This window comes from Esox lucius, chromosome 5 (genome assembly GCF_011004845.1).
Source record: "Esox lucius isolate fEsoLuc1 chromosome 5, fEsoLuc1.pri, whole genome shotgun sequence".
NCBI lineage: Eukaryota > Metazoa > Chordata > Actinopteri > Esociformes > Esocidae > Esox > Esox lucius.
In genome coordinates, this window is record NC_047573.1 from 26,016,961 (window position 1) to 26,037,343 (window position 20,383).

General features: G+C 37.8%; 1 protein-coding gene across 7 annotated transcripts in view; it reads right to left on the reverse strand.

The window, feature by feature from the left end:
• The window catches only part of kcnc3b (potassium voltage-gated channel, Shaw-related subfamily, member 3b), a 73,605-nt gene that overhangs the window by 6,155 nt on the left and 47,067 nt on the right, over window positions 1–20,383 (reverse strand). For 2 of the 7 annotated variants that reach the window (XR_003781850.2, XM_020046515.2), the window contains exons 4-5: window positions 19,788–19,991; window positions 18,721–18,850 (exon numbers count right to left, since the gene is read on the reverse strand). Coding sequence is in view for 6 of the 7 variants with exons in the window: in XM_020046515.2 (XP_019902074.1) it covers window positions 18,729–18,850; window positions 19,788–19,991 (326 nt within the window). In the remaining variant the exon portion in view is untranslated. Of the gene's footprint in view, window positions 1–4,507; window positions 7,838–8,804; window positions 10,107–15,345; window positions 17,568–18,720; window positions 18,851–19,787; window positions 19,992–20,383 lie in introns of those variants that run through there. The other 5 variants (XM_020046514.2, XM_020046516.2, XM_034292411.1 and 2 more) reach the window with 5 other exon arrangements.

Below are 20,383 nucleotides of genomic sequence, written 5' to 3' on the forward strand. Positions count from 1 at the left end.
GTGGCACAGCAAAATATTCAGGAGGTCATGCAACCAACATTTCTGCACCTTAGACAGGTGTTTATACCACATGTTACATGTGTGGCTTTAGTTTAGTTAATGGTTGTGCACACTTCAACTTAACAATCATATTTTTAGATACATGGCTAATAAGTTCAGCTACCTGGTCAAAACAGAAATCTTGGTATAGATTAGATACATGTACACATTTATGTGGTCAAGCGGTACAGCTAGTTTGTTTTCTTTTGTATATTTTTCTGCCATTTAATAGAGTATATTGTATATAAAAAATTAAATAAAATTTGAATATTTATTTTCAAATATAAAATATCTTAACGATTTATGTAATTGATGTTACAGTCTTGAATGTCACATATTACAGAGATATAGCATTTGGTCCATAAACATTCACTCTGATGGAAAATAGGTTTTGGGTATTTGATTACAACAAGTTTTTTTGTTGTGCTAATCACTACTTTTTTTTAAATTATCTATTAAAGGATTCAATTGAGAATTTGGTGTTGTGTTGAATTATATAAAGAAATTTACACATTCGATTTAAATGAATGCCTTAGATGTAAGCATCCATAGCATATAGTGTATTTAAAAGTACAATGAGATTAATTGGGATTTCAAGTAAAATACTATATAAAAAGGTCAATAAATGCAATAAGAGAGATTTCAATTTCAATAAGTCAATAAAAAAAATCACATTGGTTTCACTATAATTACAATTAATTATAATTGTCTATTGTCTATATCGATATATGTTAGTTTTTTTTAAAACTTTTTTAACTTCCTTGAAAAATCTGAGATAATTGAATTTTAGCATTAAATACCATCCATTGTATACATTCATTATAAGCATATTATTCTACTGAATGTTCATGATTATTCCAGCTGACTGAGATGCATATGTTGGTTTTTATATGAATTCACAAAAGAAACATTTTAAATTACACATCATTATAAATGGTAATGAAAATGCAATTGTGAATATTAAAAATGTCTCCTCTTACCATATTCCCAGGCACATTATGTAGCACTACAAATAAACTAGAAAATAACTATATAGTGAAGGCAAAATCCAAATCCAAAATCTGAACTTGCATGTTCCTCACTAACAAAGTATACATCAAAAAAAATATTATTTGGGTGATTTTAATATGGTTTCATATTTGCAGATACAGTTATGTACATATTCAACTTTCACCATTTACTTAATAAGCATTTCTTTGCAGGTGTAGCTAGTGAAATCTAGCTAGCTTGTATGGGCTCATAGATTGACATTGTATCTTATAGATGCCTCATGGAGGCACTTTCAAGATTTGTCTGTTTTAAGAGTGTTCCATTGAGCACAACAATATGATATGAGCCATCATTCTCTACAGAAACAAAGTTTATACATTCTTATACTTCAGATACATAACATTGCAACTTTGAACAGGTCTATCTTTACAAATGTAGAATGGAACTGATAGTTAATCAAAATGTGAACAAAAGTATATTTCTCTAACCACAGCTGTCCATAAACCATAATCAAACATTATAGAATGAAAAAGTGGACATTTCCTTTGCCTTACTTCATATGCTGGACACTCAAATGTATGGAAGCTCTTGGATTTCCAGGACATACACATCATTTTCAGGATCATACAATATCTGACTATGGCACATGATACTCATGTACAATAATATAACATTATTCAAGACCTATTGGTAGGCAGGATGTACTGGTAGGCAGGATGTTAATCAGTCAACATTCAAATCTTGATTCAATTACATATGGCCAAATCCAAACAGAAGATATGAATGTATAATTTGTGCTACTCTAAATCATGCGTTGATAGAAATAGATTTATCTGAGAATTACAAGTGGCATTTGTAGATCTCAAGTTGAAATGTACTCTCAAGTTTTTATCTCTTTATCTGCTTTTTCACTTGTGTCTATCATGTCAATTTTGTCTTATGTTATGGAACTCACAATGATATGGACCTTAAAGTGTTGGTAAGACATTTTGATGACAAACATTTGTTTAAAAATGTTACAGAAAATCAGTTTTTTCACAATATAACACACACATGTGACCAATAAAAGGAATACAAAAATAACTCAGCATAAAAAAAATGTATACATCTACAACAACATAAAAATTCATAAGACGAGCAAGACATGACAAACTTGAAAAACAAGACAAATGGGTCATGTCACAGTTGCAGTAAGTACATTTAGATTGTGAACCCTTAAAAGAAAATAGGTAAAATAACTATTAAGTCTGTGTCCTTTTTTCAAGATAAAAAATATATTTGCATATTTACATTTACGTGCACATTATGTTTCCAGCATTAATGTAATATTGCATGTATTTCTGCATATATGAGCATGAGTGATTCTCTTTTTTTACTTTGTTTTATCACATTACATTTTCATAATTATGATATGAAGGTGGTAATCCAAGAGGGAAGACTGTTTATGGATACCAAAGTTCCTGTACTTAAAAATTATAATAAAGATTATAGTATAGATTTTTTTTGATAGATTGATCTTAATCAAAGCCCATTGACGACTGGTCACAAACTCTTTATTTTAAATACTTGTAATATATAGTTTAATCTAATTTTTGTATTTCTTATTCAGGGGAGAGGTGGACTGAAGTTGTGGAGTGAGCCAAAATATATGGAAAATTAAAAGCAATTATATCAAAAGTCAAGAAGCAGAAAAGATATGAAGATATACTAAACATCAACTGTTAGAAATATTGACAATGAGCAGTTAGTTACCAACCGTTTGAAATCAATGGATCAGTCTAGCCAATATCAGGCCAGGGAGACAACAGGATATTTATTTCCCTATAATTAGTTATTTATGTGATATATGTAATTATTGTAATGTAAAGTGTAGTGTGTTTGATGTATAATCCACACATGCAACTTCAATTGGAGTAGGTTTAGTAAAATAAGTCTAGTCAAGTAAAGTGCTTGCTTTTGTGATAAGTGATACTTAATAAATACTGTACAGTATAATCAATCTAACTTTATTTTACATAATTTTGTATAATTTAAAGTATCTTAAACAAAATATTCTAAATGTCTGCAATTTTGTTTTTACTACCATACTGCATAATGTACTTTTTAAAATAGGAACTACAGTGTAAGCAACTACATTCACCCAAAAGGCTGTGACAGTGTATTAGTTACCTTACCATCCAGAGTGGTGTTTTAGCCATAATATATGTAGGCAACTGTCATAATCCTTCATGACCTTCAAGTACAGGGCTTAAGTTTTAGTTGTATGATTTGTGTGACAGTGTTACCGTGACATTGCTTCTGTTACAAACTATAACTACACTCACCTAAAGGATTATTAGGAACACCTGTTCAATTTCTCATTAATGCAATTATCTAATCAACCAATCACATGGCAGTTGCTTCAATGCATTTAGGGGTGTGGTCCTGGTCAAGACAATCTCCTGAACTCCAAACTGAATGTCAGAATGGGAAAGAAGGTGATTTAAGAAATTTTGAGCGTGGCATGGTTGTTGGTGCCAGATATGCCTGTCTGAGTATTTCACAATCTGCTCAGTTACTGGGATTTTCACGCACAACCATTTCTAGGGTTTACAAAGAATGGTGTGAAAATGGAAAAACATCCAGTATGCAGCAGTCCTGTGGGCGAAAATGTCTTGTTGATGCTAGAGGTCAGAGGAGAATGGGCCGACTGATTCAAGCTGATAGAAGAGCAACTTTAACTGAAATAACCACTCGTTACAACCGAGATATGCAGCAAAGCATTTGTGAAGCCACAACACACACAACCTTGAGGCGGGTAGGCAACAATGCGGAAGATCCCACCGGGTACCACTCATCTCCACTACAAATAGGAAAAAAGAGGCTATAATTTGCACGAGCTCACCAAAATTGGACATTTGAAGACAGGAAGAATGTTGCCTGGTCTGATGAGTCTCGATTTCTGTTGAGACATTCAGATGGTGGAGTCAGAATTTGGCGTAAACAAAATGAGAACATGGATCCATCATGCCTTGTTACCACTGTGCAGGCTGCTGGTGGTGGTGTAATGGTGTGGGGGATGTTTTCTTGGCACACTTTAGGCCCCTTAGTGCCAATTGGGCATCCTTTAAATGCCACGGCCTACTTGAGCATTGTTTCTGACCATGTCGATTCCTTTATGACCACCATGTACCCATCCTCTGATGGCTACTTCCAGCAGGATAATGCACCATGTCACAAAGCTTGAATCATTTCAAATGGGTTTCTTGAACATGACAATGAGTTCACTGTACTGAAATGGCCCCCACAGTCACCAGATCTCAACCCAATAGAGCATCTTTGGGATGTGGTGGAACGGGAGCTTCGTGCCCTGGATGTGCATCCCACAAATCTCCATCAACTGCAAGATGCTATCCTATCAATATGGGCCAACATTTCTAAAGAATGCTTTCAGCACCTTGTTGAATCAATGCCACGTAGAATTAAGGCAGTTCTGAAGGCGAAAGGGGGTCAAACACAGTATTAGTATGGTGTTCCTAATACTCCTTTAGGTGAGTGTATAAGTGCCTTGTGATTGTTAAATGTATGGTTTTTCATTGTACGGTTCAGTACATTTAAAGCTCAATGTACCTTGTTCTAAGGTGCATGTGATGAATCCCCAAAACGTTTAGCATACATACACAATAATGATATTAACATGTGATGAATTCAGTAGAAATTACTTAGGATTGACCATGTACCTTATGTTTCCATTCACTACAAGAACTGTAGACTTTCCATTTCTTAAACTTTTTTTCTGGACAGAATTAGCTTCGGTTGATCAGCAAACAAAATACTGGCAGTATGTAAATTTACACGCTTATCAACTACACTTGCAGCTGTAACTGTGCATTGGTTCTTAGAGTGTCTTTTTAGCTAGTTCAACGTCTTTGTTCACGAATATCCCATCCAAGCATTTCTCATCCTTTTATTTCATTATCATATTTTCCTAAATCTACTTCTGTAAGTCTTTATTTTGCAGCTTTTGTGAGTCAACTAACTTGTTTAGTCACCAACACGCATTGAATCAATTGAGGTAAATACCAGAAACCGTTGTGACCGTGTTATTTACCGAGTTAAGGTAAGACCAGGTAAATACCAGCCTAAACTGGGCTGTTAAATGAAGTATTATCCCTAAATGTTACCTCATCGTCTACCTGAGGCATGCATCTCAAACCACAAATTCACAAGACAAGTAGTCAGAATCTTTCTACATTCAAAATCAATGTGGTTATTGCTATGTGCTTTGCACTGTGTATGAACCTTCTGGAGCCATAAATACATTCCAGTCCTTTAAGCCAACCCATCATGTTGTTTGTCCTATGAGCAAACCTCCTTTTCGCTACAAAATGGATGGTATTGGGGAACGGCAGCGGCGCAATGTAACTGGGGCCTCGTAAGTTTCAAAGGGAGGGCTAGTGATTGGGGCAATGCGCAAAGCTGACCCAGCCATTCCTGATATGTTGCTCAGGCTGCGAGATTTCTCATAGCCAGTTGCTTAAGAGGAAAACATTTGATTGACAAGCAATAGTTTAAAATAATGTTTTGTATGTTTTTTTGGATTAGTTTTTTGGGGTGAAATTATACGTTTTTAATTAAAGAAAATGTATACATGTTATGACAACGTGGATGCGAGAAATCAATATTTTTGACAGTTGTTTGGGTGTAAAATAGTTACATATAAAAGCCAAATTTAGTTTAGGGTGTTAACAGATAAGTGTAAAACAGAACATTATATAACAGAATAAATTTAGGACAAATCAAAATGTGAGCAAATAATATCAAATGTTAAGAGACATTTAAAAGACAGACAGGGACAGACATAGAGACAAGACAGGACAAAACAAGAAAATGCGAGTTATGATTTATGTCATTCATAATTCTTTTCAAAAGAGAAAAACAAAAGTTATTATTAATAGGTATTCATGAATAAAACATTCAAACCATCAGACCAGTTGAATAAAGCACCTAACATGGCCTAATAAGGCAGTTGCTAACACGACTTGTGTTCAGGTGTTTTAGGCAACCAGGTCCAAAAGGCAGAGCATGTCCCTTTAAGACCAAGACAGCAGCAAATACAACAAACTGAAAGCTGAGGTTTCACTGAAACATTTGACCAAGTTAAGTTGTCAAGGAAGTAAAGGGGTCATTTTAACATTGTTTTTATAAAACCGGGTCTTATCATGAGTCAAACGTATCCATTTTGTGAAGTGAAAGTGAGGCGTATTGACACAAAATCTGTGGTTACAAATAGCCCATCTCTTAATACTCCCTTTAGGTTCCTGACAACCTGACAGCTTTCCCCACAATGTCAACCTCACTTCCTCTTTCAAAGTAACCACGTCCTGTAACAGAGATGTATTAACAGTGGGAAAAGGAACTGGTAAACCAGTGCTACGGCTCTGAATGTAGGATAGAACACTGTCACAATTTAGCGTCACAGCTGCTACAGTGTGTTGAAACCAATCATGGTCAATGGTACCGTAATAGATGCTGGGAATGAATACAGAAATTTTGTGTCACTATCAAACTGCATATTAAGGTTTCTGTTTAAAGCACTGTACACCATGTAGCTTTTCCCTCTGTAATTTAAGTGGATAAGGCATGCAAACATTTAGCTCCACCTGTAGAAAACAGAGAGACACTTGACACCAGACTAGACAGTTGTGTGCTGAAGAGTGCTGTCCAGTCAAAAAACACCATTGGTAGGTAGAAACAATTGCTTTTTTATAAAATGACTACAGTAACAATTTATATAATGACTACCGTAACAATTTATATAATGACTACCGTAACAATTTATATAATGACTACCGTAACAATTTATATAATGACTACAGTAACAATGGCTGCGTTTCTGGTAGTGGGCAGAATAGTGTGGTGTGCAGGTGTCAATACGTGACTCAAGTCAATAGAGCACAACCATGTCACTAGACTATCAGTACAAAGTATGTGTCAGTTCAGCCATTGTTAATATAGGTCGTAGTCTAATAGAAGAGTCACGGTCTGGATGTAGAACTCCAAGCATTATGGATCTTCATCTCACAGATAGAGAACAAGTAACACTACTTGGCATGATGCCTTTTGTGCTTCCTTGCTGCATTGGGAAAAAAAACTTTGCTATGGCAACGTGGCAGTCCACTGTGACCAACTAGACCACTTTAAACATCACTCGTCCATAAATAAAAATCCTCCTTTTATTCAAGCTTGCTGAGGCACATTAGTTGGAATGCAGCACAGTGAAATATTGATGAAGAATTTTTTTACTAGATTCCTGCAATGGTACACACACAGACATGTCTAAAGCAGTACTAGGTTACTGTATACAGGATTGTGGTTGCTCCATCCACTGTTTCAGTTTTTCAATGTCACGCTAACACTGACTCTATCAGTTGGAGGTGCTATAAAGCTCAGATGGAGCATCAGCTTATCCTGCTTAGTGTAACATTAAAATGTCAGTTTCCTTTTGTACTCGCAAATGTGTGTTTCCATGTTTGCTTGCATATGTGTTCTTAAACACATGAATCATTTTACATTGTAAAAGAACACATTTAAAATGTATCTTATACGGCCAGGGTTCAAAGGCATCGAAATTGTTGCTTCTTTTAAAAATAAATGGAATGTCCTTACAGCCCATTTGACAGTATATTTAGCAAGAAGATGGTTTAAAACATTTCAATCAAAAGTTAAGTCGAAAAATACTTTGATTTGGAAGACTGAAGAGAACATCCCAGGCATCCCCACACTGCATCTGATCTGGTGGACTCTTTAAGCACACCTGTCAAAACCCCTAAAAACAAATGCTTTGTCGGTTGGAGAAGTGATAAACATAATATCAGATATTTAAAAGTATTTGTCATTTACCATGCCCTTATATAACATTGGCACCCCTGGATAATATTAGCAAAATAGGCAGTCAATTAATTATCATCTTGATCTTTAATTTTCAATATTAATCAAAACCTCTAAGGAAAAAATTGGAAATTGAAAAATAAAATCTTATCATAAAATAAATATATTTTTTGGAAAAATATACCTTTGCCAATATATCAGTTCTGAGTTCTCATTTAACGTTGTAGGACACATGGCTAGGGATCTGAGACCATTCCTACATACAGAACCTCCAGATCCCTCAGATTCCAAGTTTCACGCTTGTGGACTTCTCCTCTGGAATGGCCATTGGAAAAGCTTGATTATGTGGTAACTGAACAATTTTTATGTTGATTTTGAGGTGTACTTTGTATCATTCTCCCGCTGGAAAATCCAACTACAGCCCAGTTTAAGCGTCAGGTTTTGATTTAATATATGCTGGGAACTTGATGTCCATGATACCATGTAACCTAACAAGTTGTCTAGTGCCACATTCTCCAGCTGTGATCCTTGGAGATTCTTTGGCCACTCAAACCATCCACCTCACAGTGCGTGGAGCCAATATAGACACATCCTCTTCTAGGCCGATTATTAACATCTCCAGTTGCTATAAACTTCTTAATTATTGCTGTGATAGTGGAAAGTATTTTCAACTGTTTCCTGATTTCTGCAGAACAACAAAATGTTGTCACACATGTTCTTGGGTCTTTCCCATTGTAATGGACGACTATGGGAATTTGGCCTGGGTCACCTCATATTTATACCCAAGTGAAACAGGAGGTCATGGCTCACCATTTAAGTGTTCCTAATCACTTAAATGTTCCTAATGAACTTAAAAACGTAAAATACACATGGGACTACACTTCAATGAGTTTTTTACTCATAAGAATTTGTAAGGCTGCCAATATTTGTGGCACACAAGTTTTGGAGAAAATAATTATTTAATTGATTTCACATTTATTATTTTCAATCATATTACTTTCTGTCAGAACTTTGAATCAAAGACCAAGAGGACAAACAGCAAACATATATTTTCCACTGCCGGTTTTGCCCATATTTACGAAAGGGGCTAATATTAGGGCACTCTAGTTAAAGGTTTCACCTAGTTAATAGGGGAAATTATTATAATAACTTTGAATACTTTTAATACAAAAAACTTTTACTCAAGATCTGTAGTATATTACTGGAATACTTTAATATTTACTAGAGTCAAAAGGCATCTTTAGTTATATTAAGTGTGACAACTGGGTCCCTTTCCGAACACTGGTCATTCGTCAACATTGGGTTTATTTAAATGCCAAACTTCTTAGATTTTCTTCTTCTTCTTTTTTTACCAGTTATTTTTTTACTAGTTTTACTAATGAGGACAAATATACTCTGGGTTCACGCATCAGTTGTTGAAATTCTATGTTTGCTACTTCAGAAGTATAGGGTTGGAAAGAGAGCAATTATAATGAGGTACACAAATAGTAACTATATTGGCCAGCAAATCATGGGATTTTTTTTGCCCATAGTGCTTGGGAGAAAACAACATTCAATAGACTACAAAGACAGAGATAGATGGCCATCCAAAGATCCAAAACCAAACAGAAAAAAGCTACTGTAAAGTTATTATTATTTTTTTACGTGATGTACTGTAAAATAACAAATGAATGCCAATTAAGCAGACATTTAAAGACTTCAAAAGATCCTGTAGTGCAAATATAAATACATTATATATATATGTACCTCAGGGGTTTGCAGGATAAAAAAAGGAACCTCAGGGTTTTACGGTATATGGCCAATAAACCACATCTGGCTGTCTACTACACCCCTTATGTCTTACTGCTTAAAAATATGCACACACATAGATGTGTGTATATATAATCACATGTATTAGTCACAACTGAACTTCCACTGTAGCTTTCTTTACATCTACATTTAGGATCTGCCAAGCATGTTATTTGGTTACACTAAAAAGTGAATACCTGCTTTCAGAGTGAATCGCATTCCACTTAAAGTGAATTGATTTCTCCTCTCATTACATTGGTTATATATATAACAATAAATTGATAAATGAAACATACAGGGGCATGAATCTACGACCTCTCACTGATTATGATCTTTAGCCAAACGTATCTGAGACTACATGAGAGAGAAAGTACCTACCTACTGTCAGACTTTAGATATACTTGCACTGCAATGGCGGCCTGAGAATGGAATGAGAATGAGGATTAATCAGAAAAAAGGGAGGTGGATGGAGGAAACACAGAGAAGAGAGGAGCAGGGCAAATATTCTGAACTGATTTTTACCAAACATTTTGGTTCTGCATGTCTATAACCTGGCAATAAACCAGAAGACATCATATCACTTCATCCAGACTACTTGTTCACCTCTTCATTAAAATGGTCCTGGGCATGTCAGGATCACATCCTTGACATTATGCAGATGAGCATTCATAGAAGGTTAACACGCTTTATACATCTTAAATACCAAGTCCACTCTGGACTCTGTTAGACATGGCCCCATATTGCATCACAGTCTAACATAGGATCAATGGATTGTTAAATAAGGTGAGGGGTCATTCTTGCTATAATTACATGTATTGATCCAACACAAGCCGCAACGTGCCCAGCAGTTGCCTGTGATGTGTTAAGGGGTAACAACCAATACATACTGCTGTGATGTGTTAAGGGATAACACCCAATACATTATGCTGTGATGTGTTAAGGGATAACACCCAATACATTATGCTGTGATGTGTTAAGGGATAACACCCAATACATTATGCTGTGATGTGTTTAGGGATAACACCCAATACATTATGCTGTGATGTGTTAAGGGATAACACCAAATACATTATGCTGTGATGTGTTAAGAGATAACACCCAATACATTATGCTGTGATGTGTTAAGGGATAACACCCAATACATTATGCTGTGATGTGTTAAGGGATAACACCCAATACATTTTGTTATGACGTGTTAAGGGATAACACCCAATACATTATGCTTGCAGTGTCTTAATAATCATGTCTACGTCATATGTGAGTCAACTAGCCCCTCTCAGGAGATTTGTAGGTTTATTGGCAACATGGACGAGTGCACGTACCCTGCTGCAGCACTGGTAGGATTCCAGCCTACTGCTCCTTAAGGACACACTGTCCGAGTTCTAGTCCACTTTCTTTCCTTTGCACATAATAATGGCCACAAATATCTCAATAAAGATTAAACAAGGCTCAGTTTTAGCCATTATCCTAGCAAGGTGTCTAGAAAGCACTGAAAGGAAGTTGATCACAACATTTTTATGACAAAAAAATCATTCAATAGTTTACCATGTACAACCCTCATTTCCAGAAATGTTGGGACACTGTGTAAAATGCAAATAAAAACATTATGCAATGATAATCATGGATCCCTATATTTAATGGAAAATAGTACAAAAGCAACATATCAAATGTTGAAACTGGGAAATTGTATCGTTATTGGAAAAAAACACGGGCATTTTTTATTTCATGCCAGCAACATGTTTCAGTAATGTTGGGACAGGGGCATGTTTACCACTGTGTTGCATCACCTCTTCTTTTAACAATACTCTGTAAGTCTTTGGGAACTAAGGAGACTCCTTGCTGTAGTTTTGAAAGAGAAATGTCTTCCCAATCTTGCTTGATATCGGATTTCAGCTGTTTTCAATGGGTGACAGGTCTGGACTGCTGGCAGGCCAGTTTAGGACCCGGACTCTTTTACTATGGAGCCATGTTGTTGTTGGCATTGTCTTGCTGAAATAAGCAAGGCCTTCCCTGAAAAAGACGTTATCTGGGTGGCAGCATATGTTGCTCCAAATCCTATATATATAGTTCAGCATTAATGGTGCCTTCACAGATGTCCAAGTCACCCATGCCATGTGCACCAACGCACCCCCTTACCATAACGGTTGCTGGCTTTTGAACTGTGCCCTGATAAGAAGCCAGATGGTCCCTTTCCTCTTTAGTTCGAAGGACACGGTCTCCATGACAAACATGGTGTCCCATAAATAATTTAAAAATTTGATTTGTCAGACCACAGGACAGTTTTGCACTTCGCCTCAGTCCATCTTAAATGAGCTCGGCCTTCTGATATTGTTTTTTTGCCTTGTCCCTTGCATACAGAGATTTCTCCGGATTGTCAGAATTGTTTAATGATATTATGTACCATAGATGAAGAGATCCCCAAACGCTTTGCAATTTTACGTTAAGAAACGTTATTGTTGCACTATTTGCCTGCGCAGTCTTTCACAGATTGGTGAACCCCTCCCCATTTTCACTTCTGATGTTCTTTTAATACCCAATCCTGTTACTGACCTGTTACCAAATTATATAATTAGTTGTGTGATATTCCACCAGGTTTAGTTTTTTAGCAATACACAACTTTTCCAGTCTTTTGTTGCCTCTGTCCCAACTTTTCTGAAATGTGTTGCTGGCATCAAATTCTAAGTGGGCATATACTTTTCAAGAAACAATAAAATGTCTCAGTTTCAACTTTTGATATGTTGTCATTGTACTATTTTCTATTGAATATAGGGTTTAAATGATTTGCCCATCACTGCATTCTGTTTGTTCAATGGAGTTTTTCATTACCTTGCTTAAATTGTGTTGCTCATCAATGGTGCCAATCACTGTATTCCTTACTGTACATTATATGCCTGATATCACGTTTGATAAAAATCTGTCATAGGTGAAAATATTTGCTGTTAGGAACTGTAACAGTGATATTTCACAGTGAAATAGATGCATGCAAATGTATGAAATGCAACTGCCAACAATACATTTTAAAGTTCACATTTGAAAAATATTTTGAGAGAAAAATGAAATAAGACAGGATGAAAATCTCAGGTAACAGATGAAAGAAAAGTAACTGAACTATTAGACATTCCTGCCAACAACGTGTAGAACACTGATGGAATGTCACAAAACAGCCATCAGGATGTTAGGTCATGCTCTTCTGGAGGTTCTCTCTAATTTCATGTACATCCTCAAGTATGATCTGGGGAGCTTTGCAGGAACGGTTAGTTCCTGGTTTGTTCTAAGTAATGTACATGAGATATTTCAGTTTTTTATTGTCAATATAATAACAGACATTTCTTAAAATGTGTTTTTTGCTTTGTTACTATCATGTGTAGATTGATGGCAACAAAAATTATGTAATATATACGAAATGACGTCCATAACACAGGTAAATGTGGAGAAAGTGAAGAGGTCTGAATATTTTCCAAAGGGGTTAAAAATCTATGAAAACATGAATGTTCAAACCGATGGGTTGTATTTCAACCTTTAAACATTGCACATTTCAACCTTTAAACATTGCAGAGGTGGCAGCCCATCGATGCCTATGCATGTCAGTTACTAGTTACTATTTACTACTAGTTACTAGTTACTGCTATTATAACCTTTCCAAAATATACCCCTTTTAAAAAGTATTGGAGCTACATACCACGTCGCTTTATTCCACCAGTTGAACAGAAAACAACAGAACAAATGTACTGGAATTACATTTACTTAACAAGTGGTCAAAAAAGATATCCAACCCTTGATATCCAACCAAGAACTGTCAGTAGATCCAACCCATTAATTAATAATGGTCCATGAAGGAACTCAAGGGGTTACTTGACAATCTCCAGCATTCCTTGAGTAACCGTAAACTGTAACAGTGTATACAAAACCTCCACAGGACCATGACACAATATCCTGATCATTATAGACAAAAACAATGACATTAAACACATGACAAAAAATTATAAACTGATAGGAACCTATAACATTCAGTAGTTTTCATCAAATGTAGGCCTGATAACCAGTTCAAGGTTTCAACAATCACTGCAACACATGAGACAACATCAACCAACATCTATTCTCTGCAAAACCATGAGGTAAGAACATTTCAGATGTGACCAAAAAATATGGCAAAAGTGCAGTTATACCTTGTATTATGTGTTCTTTTGTCCTGGTCTTAGAATGGACACATTCTAATTGGGACCATTCAGCATTGAAATCTAATCTACATTTTGACATGGCATTAAATGTGTCTGTGTCGTTTTTCGGCATTTCTAGCTAATTTTAATATATCCCTATTATTTCCAAATAATATTGAGACAAAATAGACAAATACTGAAATCAGTATAAGTAAATTTTCTGATGGTCAAATATATATATTTTTTAATAATTTCAAATGTAATTAAGGCTCAAACAAAATGAAATCCTAACTTATAAATATAGATATTGGGATTATATATTTCATTATTTTGAGGATTTTGTGTTAAGAAAATATTTACTGCATGTTCGCATTCATGTGAATTTTGGCAGCTTTTTAGAAAATGTAGTTGTTTTTGTTTTAATCAGTGTACGATAAATCTGAACAACAAGTCCACTATAGCTGGACAAAGCTGTCTGATTGTCCACATGATGGAAATAGGAGAGGCCTAAACTTGCATTATTTAATAGGAAAAAGCAATGACTAAAATGAGAGACTATGCATATTTAAGTTACCTCTTACCTCCCATCAAGTGCAGAATGAAAAGGTATTGTCCAATTACATTAAGGTTGTTGTTTAGTTTTATTATACTAAAATGTTAAATAAGTAAGACTAAAATAGGTGAATTAATTAGCAATGCTTAGTACACATTTTTTATTTCATTACTGTTTTTAAGTAAATTATCCTATTTGTGAATGGAAAATAAGTCATGAGTAGATTGAGAGGAGGAAAGGTAAATAGATAACTAGATAATATATGAATACACAGAAACGAACATGGGCAAAGTAAAGTAACTGACAACAACATCCCACACCAAATAAAGATAAAACCAAACAGAGTTAACTCAAATATACCTTGTCCTTGATTAATTTTAAATATTCAACATAAACACATACCAAAATGAAATCTAGAAGGAAAAAAAGAAAAGACACAAACCAATACACCAAAATAAACACACAAGACAGAAATACTGTACAAATACCCACACAAACACACACACATTGGCCGTGTCTAATACCCTTACTTGCATTCTATATTGCATTATAAAATTTTTTTAGGATTTATAATATGAAAACATAAATATAGTACATGGAAGAAAACAATCTTTTTTTTTGGAGGCAGGTGTTGACAACAGCTGATCATTAGATAAAGGACATCACAGCACTGTACAAACAATGTTGACAAAGTTTGTCCATTTAGTAAATACAGTAGGCAAGATTGATTTCGGACATGGCCAAAGACACAAACATACACAAAGAGAGTGTAAAAGACCAAAAAGAAAGAAACACAAAAAGAAGAAAAAAAGAGAAAGAGAAAGAAAGACAAAAAATTTGTGAAAGAATAGAAGAGAATCATTGAAAGGAAAAAAGAAAGGGAGAAAGAAAGAGAAATAGAAAGAAACAGAAATAGAAAGAGAAATAGAAAGAAAAAGAAAACACCGAAAAGAAAGGTAGAGAGTTGTGCAGAAAGGACAGTATTGAGAAGGAATGATTGACAGTGAGCAATCACAAGAGGCGACTGACCCTTTGACCTCATCGAGCCATGCATATTACATGTTGAGCAAAGGAGGTCAAATGGACAAGTATGATAATAGCGAGACTACTAAAATAAGCGAGGCCTGCATATGCAAATACCCAAGAAACCACGGACAAAGCGCACAGTACGAGTTTGAGAACAAAATAGGGAATCCCACTTTAAAACAAAGAAGGGAAAACACCATTAAGCCATTATTCCGTTCTACTGGAGCAATAAGGCCATAAAACCTCCGGTGAGTTTACAGCATTTCCCTTCAGGGTTTGTTCACCTCATTCCCATTCTTTTGGCATTCAATTAGATTGCTGGTCAATATGTGATTGAATGCAATCCAGCTCTGAGGCGTTCTATTTCGGTATTCCATTATTGTTAGATGTTTCAGGTTACAGAGGGAGGTCAGATTTTGGTGGTCCACGGGTCCTACAGATTCCTCTAATTTCTGCAATAATGAGAGCTGTAAGTTGGCATATTGAATTGAAACATTGTAAAAGGGAAAGAACCTCTTAGTGTTCTGATTGTTAAATATGTTCTTTCTATCCTCCAGACCAAACACGTGTACCAAGATAATGAGAGCAGGAATCATTCAAGAAACACTGAATGTCATCCTAACACCCTCTAGTGCTTCTTGCGTTCTGCTTCAAATGGCCTCCTTATTGGTTTTAAAGAGGGATTTGCACCATTAAGTGGAGCTTTTTATACAAACAAAAAACAGTTGAACACACACATTGCCGAAGCATTCAGGGGCTTTCAGGAGAGGAGTGGAACAGGTAAAGGCTTGCTTACCTTAGAGCGTACAGAGCCAGTTGTCAGTCATTGTGTCTGTCTGAGTCAGTCAGTGTTAGAGCACTTTTGTCACCAAGTGTAGCTTACTGTACATATTGTTTTTTGGAGTGACATAGGTCACTCCACTACAGAAGAGAAGTCCTACCTGATGTTTTTTTACCACATTAGGCACCGATAGCACACAGTTCGAGGTCTTGGGAATACTGGTTTCGAAACACGACAAACTTAAAAAACAACATTGGTTTTCTCCAATCAGCATTACAGTGATGTTTGTTTGGCACATTTGGAAATCGATGGGAGGAGGGTCCAGTGCCGAGTGGAGCCATCTGATGTTAGGGCTGAAAATGCTTATGTTCCAGGTAAGGCATGTGTCATAAAGAATGACATGCTTATGTCCCAGGTGAGACATGTGTCATAAGGAATGAAATGCTTATGTCCCAGGTAAGGCATGTGTCATAAAGAATGACATGCTTATGTCCCAGGTGAGGCATGTGTCATAAGGAATGAAATGCTTATGTCCCAGGTAAGGCATGTGTCATAAGGAATCAAATGCTTATGTCCCAGGTCAGGCGTGTGTCATAAGGAATGAAATGCTTATTTCCCAGGTGAGGCGTGTGTCATAAGGAATGAAATGCTCATGTCCCAGGTCAGGCATGTGTCATAAGGAATAAAATGCTTATGTCCCAGGTCAAGCGTGTGTCATAAGGAATGAAATGCTTATGTCACAGGTCAGGCGTGTGTCATAAGGAATGAAATGCTTTTGTCCCAGGTGAGGCGTGTGTCATAAGGAATGAAATGCTTATGTCCCAGGTCAGGCGTGTGTCATAAGGAATGAAATGCTTTTGTCCCAGGTGAGGCGTGTGTCCCAGGTGAGGCATGTGTCCCAGGTGAGGCATGTGTCCCAGGTGAGGCATGTGTCCCAGGTGAGGCATGTGTCGTAAGGAGCTATTCCCGTACACCTCGGAGGCTCGGCGGACCCCACTGACCATTGACCCTCGAAAGATGGCCGCTTGTACAACATCGCATTGTAAATCCTCTCTTGCACTTCTCCAGAGTAGACATATAAAAAATAAAAAATCACACCATGATGGAATAACGTAAAACGGGAAATGTTGTCCCAGTGCCAAAGGCCATTTCTCTAAAGAGCGATGTGTCTTTTCACTATCTGTCAGGGTGAATGTCAGCGGGGTAACGAAGGGCGCCAGGGACACAAAGAAATAACACAGTAAAAGCCACACGCACAACACGACACGACACAGCACGACACAGCACTGGGGGTAAGACAGTGACACAGTGTTTACGTGTAGGAATGAATAAGCCCACATACAAACGCGTGATATTACACAACCTGAAGAGGGAGACAATAACACAGAACACATCAGACAACGCGTGACCTGGCCGTTTCACGACACCCCTTCAGGAGTTACACTGCTGCTTCAGTGCAGCTGCGGTACGTGAAATGTCGCCCCAAACACACAAACACACAAACACACAACCACACACACACACAACCACACACTCACACATATATATAAATATATATTATGCACATACCAGTACACTTGCACACAGTCTCTCAAATACACTGCCTGTTGCTCGCATATCACACACACACACAGACACCCAAACTATCCATTAAGTATTATAAACACAATGTTGATTCTTTGACTTGTGGAGATGTATTGGCAAAAGATTAGTATAATTAAAATGTCCCACTTCATACGATGTAGTTATGGTGCACTGGTATGCAGTTAGGTTGGCAACGAAAGAAAAAGGAAAATCACACTCAAGAGTAATCGTTTTTTTTTCTGATTGGATGAAACTCTGAGCAATACATTGGCATTGGTGTTCCCAAATATCTACTGATTCTATCTGTTGATTGGACTATATTGAAATGCACACCCACATTCCCACCCAGGCAGTTCATGGGTGACCCGACACACACAACACTGTGAACGTAGTGAGGAATCGTTGTGATGCACCGTCATGCTCAGTGTGTGTGAGAGTGTCTGTGCTTCCGTGTTTAAGTGTGTCTGTTGGAGGTGTGTCTGTGTGTCAACCGCCAGCATGCAATAACTTGTACTACAGACATCCTAAAATTCTTGGCTGAGGGCTGGTAAACATTTTTATTATATATATACATATATAAATAAATATGTGCATATAGACATGTGTGTGTATATATATATATATATATATATATATATATATATATATATATATATATATATATATATACACACAGTACATATATATAGGTGTTTACTGTATATGCCAGAGAGATTCAATACTCTCCTCAGGGACCCCCAGCTGTTTCAGATATTCGATCTATCCCAGAGCTAGCACACTAGATTAGACAAAACAAGCTCTTGATTAGTGAATCAGGTGTACCAAATCAGGGCTACAGCCAAAAAGTGAATCATCTGGGGGTCCCCGAGGAGAGGTTTCAGTACCTCCCGGGCAAAGCCCACAGGCTTCCATTTTGGAATCTAAGGCGTTACCTCTTGGCTTATGGTTTGATCCAGGAGGAGGTGGAGTTGGCATTAAGGTCCTGCTGTAGCAGAGACCTTTCCAATTTATACCAATCGTCAGTCAAAGGCGAATCTGGGCTGGCTGCCAGGGCTGCGGCCTCTAGTTTATTGTCAACAGTTTGGGAGGAGTGTAAAGAGGAAGTGTTTGATGCAGGTTTTGGTGCAGGTTTTTGGTGATTGTGGTTGAAGGTGGTAAACCAAAAGAAAGGATTTGTTGCAGCGGTAAGGAAGTAGATGGAAGGTCGGAGGTTGACGGGGTCAGATGAGGCGTGTTTCCGAAGGGAAATGGAAGGAGGAAGGGAATAACAACGGGATGAGGGATAATATGCAGTGGATGAGGACAGAGGGTGTGGGGGGGGGGGGGGGGTCACAGTGGAGTACAGGCCAAACAAGAAGGAGGATGCAGAGAGAGAGAAAGAGGGGAAGGGGGAGAAAGAGAAAGAGAAGTGGCAAGAGGTAAATTAATGCATGGTCAACTGTCTGAGCACAAGAGACAGAAAGAGAAGCCATGAGAGTAAGACACGACCAGGAGACAGACATAAGCCCACGGACAGCATGGCGCACAACAACTCGAGGCGGTGAGAGAGAAAGAGAAGAGGACAGAAAACATGGAGAAGAAATGAAACCGCAATGGACGGAAACCAGGACACACATGGAGGTGAGGAGATGGAAACAGGAAGACCGGAGCGGAAGAGAAAATGTGTCGTCGTAGCTGGTGCTGGTGCCGGAGGTTGCTGTCATGAGCTGTCAGAACTTAGTGTTTGGAATCTCACATAAACGCTCTGTCTGCGCGCACTCTCTAATTAACCACAAATCAGTCCTGAGATAGGCTGTGTTTGATCGTGTGTGCATCATTCACGTGTACAGGGGGTAGGCTTCTGAGCCTACCCTGTTGACTGCTTCTCAATAGGGAGAATACAAAGTACTTGTATCAGTGCTCGTGCCATATGGCGCCTCGTGTGTCGCTCTGTTGTCGTACGTGCGTGTGGGATGTGTGCGCGTTTTTACGCTTCCGGGCACTGGCGGGAGCGACGTACCTTTACGCACGTTCCCATCGGTGGCGCGGAACTCCCTGGTGTTGAGCAGGAAGCAGGCGCGGTCCTGCTGATAGCGTTCCCGGGTCACTCCCGGCCCCCCCCGCACAGCGGGGCTCCGCTCGTCCGGGCTCATCACCTGGTCGATGGTGGGGCAGTCCTCGTTGGCGAGGGCCGCGGAGGCCGCATCGCCGTTCTGCTTGGAGTCTTTCCAGAGGAGGCGGGGAAGACAGGGAAAGGGAGAGGGAGGGGTTGAAGGAGATGGAAGGTAAGGAAACGAGAAGGAGAGAAGTGACGCGTCTGGATAGCGGAGGAGGAAGGCTGTGATGGAAGACTGAGGCCGAACTGAGCTGCGCCTCCCACACTGGCACGGGGCAAGCCCTCTTACACTGCTTCATTCTACATACTATCTCCCACGTAGTCTGGCTTTAATTGGCTGCTATATCTGAGGGTTTGGCATGTAGGCCGCGTTGACACAGAAATCCAGAGTCCCCAGTCTCCCATCACTGGAAAAATAGTATGTAAGAAAATAGTCAAAGGGTTAAGGAGGGGAAGTGCTAACGCAGGCTACTAATCCCAATATAATACTGCAGTTTGGA